This window comes from Acipenser ruthenus, chromosome 56 (assembly GCF_902713425.1).
Source record: "Acipenser ruthenus chromosome 56, fAciRut3.2 maternal haplotype, whole genome shotgun sequence".
NCBI classification, from domain to species: Eukaryota; Metazoa; Chordata; class Actinopteri; order Acipenseriformes; family Acipenseridae; genus Acipenser; species Acipenser ruthenus.
Window position 1 is genome coordinate 6,624,597 of NC_081244.1, and position 10,000 is coordinate 6,634,596.

General features: G+C 48.1%; 1 protein-coding gene across 1 annotated transcript in view; it reads left to right on the top strand.

The window, feature by feature from the left end:
• The first annotated feature begins 1,940 nt into the window (after positions 1–1,940).
• The window catches only part of gnl3l (G protein nucleolar 3 like), a 12,182-nt gene continuing 4,122 nt past the window's right edge, over positions 1,941–10,000 (top strand). The window contains exons 1-11 of the mRNA XM_034006926.3: positions 1,941–2,042; positions 2,139–2,182; positions 3,442–3,543; positions 3,770–3,886; positions 4,040–4,123; positions 6,658–6,793; positions 7,441–7,544; positions 7,826–7,970; positions 8,665–8,752; positions 9,461–9,638; positions 9,957–10,000. The exon at positions 9,957–10,000 is cut by the window's right edge and continues 99 nt beyond it. Of these exons, the coding sequence (XP_033862817.1) occupies positions 2,030–2,042; positions 2,139–2,182; positions 3,442–3,543; positions 3,770–3,886; positions 4,040–4,123; positions 6,658–6,793; positions 7,441–7,544; positions 7,826–7,970; positions 8,665–8,752; positions 9,461–9,638; positions 9,957–10,000 (1,055 nt within the window). The 5' untranslated portion in view covers positions 1,941–2,029. The remainder of the gene's footprint in view (positions 2,043–2,138; positions 2,183–3,441; positions 3,544–3,769; positions 3,887–4,039; positions 4,124–6,657; positions 6,794–7,440; positions 7,545–7,825; positions 7,971–8,664; positions 8,753–9,460; positions 9,639–9,956) is intronic.

Sequence of the window (10,000 nt, forward strand, 5' to 3'; positions counted from 1 at the left end):
ACTGAGCTCCTCGAACCCGCTGCCTTCCACACTGCAGCCCAGCGCTTTCTTTATCTAACCACTGAGCTCCTCAAACCCGCTGCCTTCCACACTGCAGCCCAGCGCTTTCTTTATCTAACCACTGAGCTCCTCAAACCCGCTGCCTTCCACACTGCAGCCCAGCGCTTTCTTTATCTAACCACTGAGCTCCTCAAACCCGCTGCCTTCCACACTGCAGCCCAGCGCTTTCTTTATCTAACCACTGAGCTCCTCAAACCCGCTGCCTTCCACACTGCAGCCCAGCGCTTTCTTTATCTAACCACTGAGCTCCTCAAACCCGCTGCCTTCCACACTGCAGCCCAGCGCTTTCTTTATCTAACCACTGAGCTCCTCAAACCCGCTGCCTTCCACACTGCAGCCCAGCGCTTTCTTTCTCTAACCACTGAGCTCCTCAAACCCGCTGCCTTCCACACTGCAGCCCAGCGCTTTCTTTATCTAACCACTGAGCTCCTCAAACCCGCTGCCTTCCACACTGCAGCCCAGCGCTTTCTTTATCTAACCACTGAGCTCCTCAAACCCGCTGCCTTCCACACTGCAGCCCAGCGCTTTCTTTATCTAACCACTGAGCTCCTCAAACCCGCTGCCTTCCACACTGCAGCCCAGCGCTTTCTTTATCTAACCACTGAGTTCCTCTCTCTCTCTCCCTCTCCCTCTCCCTCCCTCTCCCTCTCCCTCTCTCTCTCTCTCCTCTCTCTCTCTCTCCTCTCTCTCCCTCTCCCTCTCTCTCTCTCTCTCCCTCTCCCTCTCCCTCTCTCTCCTCTCCCTCTCTCTCTCTCTCTCTCTCTCTCTCTCTCTCCCTCTCCCTCTCCCTCTCTCTCTCTCTCTGTTTTTTTTCTTTCTTTAGTTGAAACTTGACTCCCTGGTTTTAACTCTCCTGCTTCCTCCTCTCTTTTCGACGTCAGATCTTTTTGTCTTTCCTGGTGTCTCTTTCTCTGTTTTGGGGGGGGGGGGGGTCCCCCCCCACTTGGTCACAAACCATCACACGCACCAGCTGTGCTCAGACACCCCGCCCCCATCGCCCCGCACCATCTCAAAAGGGTAAGTCTGTTTTCATACTATCATTATTATTTATTTCTTAGCAGACGCCCTTATCCAGGGCGACTTACAATTGTTACAAGATATCACATTATACATTATTTCACATTATACAGATATCACATTATTTTTACATACAATTCCCCATTTATACAGTTGGGTTTTTACTGGAGCAATCTAGGTAAAGTACCTTGCTCAAGGGTACAGCAGCAGTGTCCCCCACCTGGGATTGAACCCACGACCCTCCGGTCAAGAGTCCAGAGCCCTGACCACTACTCCACACTGCTGCCCTGTATATTATGAAGACAATTCGTGCCAGCTATGCATTTGTGCCGTATACAGTACACTGCCCGAAAACACGAACGAAACTCGGGCTTGCCACGCGAGATTACATTACACGCACACACGCTTTCTTTACATATATAAGACTCCGTCTGCGTAGCAGTTTCACCCATTCCAGGTTTTACTACGAGCTTGACTGACACATTCAAAGACACTAATTAATTAAGTATACCAAATTTTATGAATGACCATTTGGCACAGTTCAGAATTAAAAACGTCACATTTCAACTCAGATGATGTCATACCTGCATGTTAGCGTCAGTAACACCACCACTGCGCTTAAGGGTTTATTTCTCAGACTTCCGGGAGAACGGTGATCTACAAAACAGGAAGTGATTAGGTACCAGGAAGTAAAATGCCTTTTTCATTAATAAAAGTGTTAAAACACAAACGAAGTGTCAATTATTAAAACACAGGACAACGGCGCTCAGTCGTATAATATAATAGTCCCTTTTTTTCCCAACACACACACACACACATATATTTGTTTATTTTATAGCTATTAAATACCGGTGTTCACGACAGTCCAACAGCCTCGTGTCCCCCCCTCCCTCCGCTGCTGCGCTGTTCCCGACTCGCTTTATTTTACGGCTGCTAGCAAAGGGACGGCGTCATGGCGAAAACGAGTGAGTTTGTTTTTTGCTTTTAAGACTTTTACAAATCCCTTCGCCAAGAGGAAATACCGACGATTCATGTGTGTGTGTTTTTTTCCCCCACCCCAGAGCAAAGAAAAGCGAAGAGGCTGGCCCTCCGCAATCACAAGAAGGTAAAGTCCGGCGCTTTCTAATTAAAAAATATTACAATTCACTCCTTGAGCTCTGGAACTCGGTCCTTTTAAGTCGCCGCAACGTGGAACTCTGGACGCTGTAGTTTTTAGAGGCGTTTCTAGCGTTGGAATTAACGAGCGGCGGACTACACTTCCCGGCGTGCGTTTGAAAGGTTCTTCCTTCCACACGTGGGGTGAGAGACGGGAGACGCGGTCACAAAACACGTGGAAGCTGATTGAAATAAAACGAAATCAAACCAACATTAATTAATATATATATATATAACGATTGTAAAATGAAACGTCACACCAGTGCAAGCGTAATTAGTATACCATCTAGTCTATACTTGATCGATTACAGTTAGATTTCGGCATTTGTTTGTCATTCGATCATTATTCTTGTGTTCCCAACCACTTTTTTTTCGGTGATCCCCTGTTTCTTTGAAAAAGTTACACAGTGTGTTATTGTATTTGAACCCGTGGTTATTGCTTTGTATCATCGTTCAGAACAGACTTGACCGTGTTAAAATAAAGCGGGGAGCTTTTTCTGTTACTTTTTAGTCACATTGTAATTCCAGGAGGCTGTGTGGTCCGCTGGTTAAAGAAACGGGCTTGTAACCAGGAGGTCCCCGGTTCAAATCCCACCTCAGCCACTGACTCATTGTGTGACCCTGAGCAAGTCACTTAACCTCCTTGTGCTCCGTCTTTCGGGTGAGATGTAGTTGTAAGTGACTCTGCAGCTGATGCATAGTTCACACACCCGAGTCTCTGTAAGTCGCCTTGGATAAAGGCGTCTGCTAAATAAACACATAATAATAATTGTAAATATCCTGATGTAACTATCACTATTTAATCATATCCTGATGCCACTATCACTATTACCTGCTGTATTATTGAATTGTGGTTTGTCACACTTGTACTTTGCTTGAACAAAAGTTATTGTATTTCTTGCTCTTATTGTATTACTTGTATTGTAATGCTTGAAATGTATTTGCTTACGATTGTAAGTCGCCCTGGATAAGGGCGTCTGCTAAGAAATAAATAATAATAATAATAATAATAATAATAATAATAATAATAAAACATGAATTGTTGATTGTAAAAAAACGATTATAACTGACCCTCGGTCTGATATCAGCACATCCTTATTATGTGATATGGACCAGTGCGTTAGCTGAGGGGAGTCCAGTGCACATGACCCTAGCTGTTCTGCCGTTTACGGTTGTGTTTGTGTGTGTGGGGGGGGCGTTTCTCCGCAGGGGAAAGACGGGGAGCAGTCGACGAAGAGAGAAACGGGGGTCCCCAATGTCCGACACTTCAAGGAGTGCGCCCAGAGGCAGGCGGAGCTGAGGAAGAAGAGGGTGAGCGATATTGGGAGGGGTGAGGGGGTGTCACTCCATAGCGGTGTGATCCGGTCCTGGTTTCACTGGGAGTTTAATAATCAGACACACCTGAGCTTGTTAGCTAGACACACTGGGGGCTGATCAAGCTGGTAGTAAAACCTGGACTGGATCACACTGCTGTGCGACGGGAGTCTGATTCCCATCCCTGTCTGGCTGTGTTGTTAACCCCTTTGTTGCTGCCCAGGTCGAGGAGATGCAGGAGAAGCAGAGAGCCTCGCGGGAGAGGGAGGTGATGAAACGGCGCAGTCTTGAGAGCTTCCAGAAAGACGCGCAGAAACGCCAGCGGGAATTCGAGCACAAGGTGAGTCTCAGCGACGCTGCAGCACACGGTCAGCGGTGATGCCATTTTTTTTTTGGTTATTTTGTCTCATCATCATCATCATCATCATCGTGGTTTATTTTGTTTTGTTTTTGTCTCCCCCCCCCCCCCCCCCCCCCCTTCGATCGATCTCAGGAGACGGAGCTCAAAAGTTTGGAAAAGAACGTCAACTTTGAAAACGAAACCTCCAGGAAGGCTTACTACAGGGAGTTCAAAAAGGTCAGTGGCAGCATTAGGAGGAAGTTATGATCGCTTAGAAAAGAGTCCCGCAGTAAAAGCACAGCAAAGTGTAATACAGCACAGAGACAGCCTGGTAAAGCACAGAGAGGTCTGGTAAAGCATAGGGAAGCATTGTAAAGCACAGAGAGGTCTGGTAAAGCATAGGGAAGCATTGTAAAGCACAGAGAGGTCTGGTAAAGCATAGGGAAGCATTGTAAAGCACAGAGAGGTCTGGTAAAGCACAGGGAAGCATTGTAAAGCACAGAGAGGTCTGGTAAAGCATAGGGAAGCATTGTAAAGCACAGAGAGGTCTGGTAAAGCATAGGGAAGCATTGTAAAGCACAGAGAGGCAAAGCATAGGGAAGCATTGTAAAGCACAGAGAGCTCTGGTAAAGCATAGGGAAGCATTGCAAAGCACAGAGAGGTCTGGTGAAGCATAGGGAAGCATTGTAAAGCACAGAGAGGTCTGGTAAAGCACAGGGAAGCATTGTAAAGCACAGAGAGGTCTGGTAAAGCATAGGGAAGCATTGTAAAGCACAGAGAGGTCTGGTAAAGCATAGGGAAGCATTGTAAAGCACAGAGAGGTCTGGTGAAGCATAGGGAAGCATTGTAAAGCACAGAGAGGTGTGGTAAAGCATAGGGAAGCATTGTAAAGCACAGAGAGGTCTGGTAAAGCATAGGGAAGCATTGTAAAGCACAGAGAGGTCTGGTAAAGCACAGGGAAGCATTGTAAAGCACAGAGAGGTCTGGTAAAGCATAGGGAAGCATTGTAAAGCACAGAGAGGTCTGGTAAAGCATAGGGAAGCATTGTAAAGCACAGAGAGGTCTGGTAAAGCACAGGGAAGCATTGTAAAGCACAGAGAGGTCTGGTAAAGCATAGGGAAGCATTGTAAAGCACAGAGAGGTCTGGTAAAGCATAGGGAAGCATTGTAAAGCACAGAGAGGTCTGGTAAAGCATAGGGAAGCATTGTAAAGCACAGAGAGGTGTGGTAAAGCATAGGGAAGCATTGTAAAGCACAGAGAGGTCTGGTAAAGCATAGGGAAGCATTGTAAAGCACAGAGAGGTCTGGTAAAGCATAGGGAAGCATTGTAAAGCACAGAGAGGTGTGGTAAAGCATAGGGAAGCATTGTAAAGCACAGAGAGGTCTGGGAAAGCATAGGGAAGCATTGTAAAGCACAGAGAGGTCCGGTAAAGCATAGGGAAGCATTGTAAAGCACAGAGAGGTCTGGTAAAGCATAGGGAAGCATTGTAAAGCACAGAGAGGCAAAGCATAGGGAAGCATTGTAAAGCACAGAGAGGTCTGGTAAAGCATAGGGAAGCATTGTAAAGCACAGAGAGGTGTGGTAAAGCATAGGGAAGCATTGTAAAGCACAGAGAGGTCTGGTAAAGCATAGGGAAGCATTGTAAAGCACAGAGAGGTCTGGTAAAGCACAGGGAAGCATTGTAAAGCACAGAGAGGTGTGGTAAAGCATAGGGAAGCATTGTAAAGCACAGAGAGGTCTGGTAAAGCATAGGGAAGCATTGTAAAGCACAGAGAGGTCTGGTAAAGCATAGGGAAGCATTGTAAAGCACAGAGAGGTCTGGTAAAGCATAGGGAAGCATTGTAAAGCACAGAGAGGTCTGGTAAAGCATAGGGAAGCATTGTAAAGCACAGAGAGGTGTGGTAAAGCATAGGGAAGCATTGTAAAGCACAGAGAGGCAGAGCATAGGGAAGCATTGTAAAGCACAGAGAGCTCTGGTAAAGCATAGGGAAGCATTGTAAAGCACAGAGAGGTGTGGTAAAGCATAGGGAAGCATTGTAAAGCACAGAGAGGTCTGGTAAAGCATAGGGAAGCATTGTAAAGCACAGAGAGGTCTGGTAAAGCATAGGGAAGCATTGTAAAGCACAGAGAGGTCTGGTAAAGCATAGGGAAGCATTGTAAAGCACAGAGAGGTGTGGTAAAGCATAGGGAAGCATTGTAAAGCACAGAGAGGTCTGGTAAAGCATAGGGAAGCATTGTAAAGCACAGAGAGGTCTGGTAAAGCATAGGGAAGCATTGTAAAGCACAGAGAGGTCTGGTAAAGCATAGGGAAGCATTGTAAAGCACAGAGAGGTCTGGTAAAGCATAGGGAAGCATTGTAAAGCACAGAGAGGTCTGGTAAAGCATAGGGAAGCATTGTAAAGCACAGAGAGGTCTGGTAAAGCATAGGGAAGCATTGTAAAGCACAGAGGTGTGGTAAAGCATAGGGAAGCATTGTAAAGCACAGAGAGGTCTGGTAAAGCCTAGGGAAGCATTGTAAAGCACAGAGAGGTCTGGTAAAGCATAGGGAAGCATTGTAAAGCACAGAGAGGTGTGGTAAAGCATAGGGAAGCATTGTAAAGCACAGAGAGGTCTGGTAAAGCATAGGGAAGCATTGTAAAGCACAGAGAGGTGTGGTGAAGTATATTAATAAACATGGCATTTATAACCATGGCTGCCAGGTGTTGAGGCTGCGTTGTGATTGGCTCCTGCGTGTCAGTGCGGTGTTGTGATTGGCTGTGCTCTTCCCCCAGGTGGTGGAGTCTGCGGACGTGATCCTGGAGGTGCTCGATGCCCGGGACCCGCTGGGCTGTCGCTGCCCACAGGTGGAGCAGGCAGTGGTGCAGAGTGGGACCAGTAAGAGAATCGTACTGGTGCTGAACAAGATAGGTGAGGAGAGAGCATGCAATATATATATATATATATATATATATATATATATATATATATATATATATATATAATGAGTATTTTAAGGGTAGTACAATTTTTTGACCTTTTTAAATAAAAAAAATAAATAAAAAAATGCATGCCTTTTCGTTACAAACTCACACTAGCCCTGCTGCTGCTGCTGCTGCACCCAGTCCTGGGGTTCAGAGCTCCCCTCAATGAAGTCTAGTATTATTATTATTAATATTGAAATGATCAGGAGCCAGGAGTTTGAGCAGGGTTAGAAACTCACACTAGCCCTGCTGCTGCTGCTGCTGCTGCACCCAGTCCTGGGGTTCAGAGCTCCCCTCAATGAAGTCTAGTGTTATTATTATTAATATTGAAATGATCAGGAGCCAGGAGTTTGAGCAGGGTTAGAAACTCACACCAGCCCTGCTGCTGCTGCTGCTGCTGCACCCAGTCCTGGGGTTCAGAGCTCCCCTCAATGAAGTCTAGTATTATTATTATTATTAATATTATTATTATTATTATTATTATTAATATTGAAATGATCAGGAGCCAGGAGTTTGACACACACACCGCTCCACGCCGCTGCTTCACTGTTCCCGGCTGACCCCCTCCTCCCTCTCCTCTCTCCTCTCTTTCAGATCTGGTCTCTAAGGACATCATTGAGAAGTGGCTGAAGTACCTTCGGAACGAATTCCCCACTGTGGCGTTCAAAGCCTCGACGCAGCAGCAGAGCAGAAACCTGGTGAGGGAAAACAAAACGCTTCTTAGTTTTTAATTTTTTTTACTGTCCCAGGGATGGGAATCAGACTCCCGTTGCACAGCAGTGTGATCCAGTCCAGGTTTTACTACCAGCTTGATCAGCCCCACAGTGTGTCTAGCTAACAAGCTCAGGTGTGTCTTAGTAAACTAAAATGGATCAAGCTGTTTTGCAGCGGGAGTCTTGATTGCTGTACTGTTTGTGATGTTGCCTGTGTCTGGGCGGTATGGTGCTTGCTGAATCTCTCTGACTTTCTCTGGTTCCAGCAACGCAGTCGTGTGCCGGTCTCTCAGGCCAGCGCAGAGCTGCTGGGGAGCAGTGCCTGCGTGGGGGCCGAGTGTCTGATGAAGCTGCTGGGGAACTACTGCAGGAATCTGGACATTAAGACTGCCATCACTGTGGGGGTGGTGGGTGAGTCCCTCAGTGTGTCTCCCGCAGAGCGTCCCCGTGTGCGTCTCCCGCAGAGCGTCCCCGTGTGTGTCTCCCCCGCAGAGCGTCCCCGTGTGTCTCTCCCGCAGAGCATCCCCGTGTGTCTCTCCCGCAGAGCGTCCCCGTGTGTCTCTCCCGCAGAGCGTCCCAGTGTGTCTCTCCCGCAGAGCGTCCCCGTGTGTCTCTCCCGCAGAGCATCCCCGTGTGTCTCTCCCGCAGAGCGTCCCCGTGTGTCTCTCCCGCAGAGCGTCCCAGTGTGTCTCTCCCGCAGAGCGTCCCCGTGTGTCTCTCCCGCAGAGCGTCCCCGTGTGTCTCCCCTGCAGAGCGTCCCAGTGTGTCTCTCCCGCAGAGCGTCCCCGTGTGTCTCCCCCGCAGAGCGTCCCCGTGTGTCTCTCCCGCAGAGCGTCCCACTGTGTCTCTCCCGCAGAGCGTCCCAGTGTGTCTCTCCCGCAGAGCGTCCCAGTGTGTCTCCCCCGCAGAGCGTCCCAGTGTGTCTCCCCCGCAGAGCGTCCCAGTGTTACACACAGTCGCTTGCTGTGACTCGAGGACTGCTTCGGTTTTTAAAAAAAACAAACAAACATGCGGGTCGTCCAATCCTGCAGACCTGCGCAACACAAATCTGAAACCCTATCTATATATAAAAAAATAAAATGACATTGAAAACTCTTTCTACCAGGTTTCCCCAACGTGGGGAAGAGCAGTTTGATAAACAGCCTGAAGAGGGCGCGGGCGTGCAACGTTGGAGCGACGCCAGGGGTTACCAAGTAAGTCCGAGAGAACTCTGTGCGGAAGTGAACTGTGTCAGACATGGACATGTCAGCTGGACGGGTTTATTATTATTATTATTATTATTATTATTATTATTATTATTTATTTCTTAGCCAACACCCTTATCCAGGGCGACTTACAATTGTTACAAGATATCACATTATTTTTACATACAATTCCCCATTTATACAGTTGGGTTTTTTACTGGAGCAATCTAGGTAAAGTACCTTGCTCAAGGGTACAGCAGCAGTGTCCCCCCACCTGGGATTGAACCCACGACCCTCCGGTCAAGAGTCCAGAGCCCTGACCACTACTCCACACTGCTGCCCTACACTCCACACTGCTGCCCTGTGTGTAGGAGAGGAAGCTGGCTCAGTGGTGGGATTGGAGGACACCCGCTGAACCTTAAGATCTCCTGAGCAGCTGTGAGACAAAATAATTGAGCAGTCTACATTAAATATGTGCATATATTGACTGATATCAGAAACAGGGTCAACTGGACATATCAACAACTCAGGGCTGGGAATCAGACTCCCGCTGCACAGCAGTGTGATCCGTTCCTGGTTTCACTGGGAGTTTAATAATCAGACACACCTGAGCTTGTTAGCTAGACACACTGGGGCTGATCAAGCTGGTAGTAAAACCTGGACTGGGTGATGCTGCTGTGCAATAGGAGTCTGATTCCCATCCCCCCCCCTGAGCAGGTGTCTGCAGCAGGTCCACCTGGACAAGCACATCAAGCTGCTGGACTGCCCGGGCATCGTCATGGCGACCTCCAGCTCGGACGCGGCGCTCATCCTGAGGAACTGCGTGAAGATCGAGCAGCTGCTTGACCCCGTGACCCCCGTGGAGGCCATCCTGAAACGCTGCAACAAGCAGCAGGTGAGCGGAGTGTGTGTGCGTGTGTGCGTGCATGCGTGCGTGTGTGTGCGCGTTGGTGTGTCTGTATGTATCTGTCTACATGTGTGTGTGTCTCTATCTCTGTATCTGTATCGCGATGTCTGTGTGTCTGTGTACGTGTATGTATGTCTGTCTGTGTGTGTGTGTGTGTGTGTGTCTATATCTCTATCACAATGTCTGTGTGTATCTCTGTCTCTGTATCTCTCTGTGTGTGTGTGTGCCTCTTTGTATCTCTGTGTATCTCTATCTCTGTGTATCTCTCTCTCCTCGTCTCTCTACGTCTCTGTGTGTGTGTTTCAGATCATGCAGCACTACGGGGTCCCTGATTTCCGCACGGCGCTCGA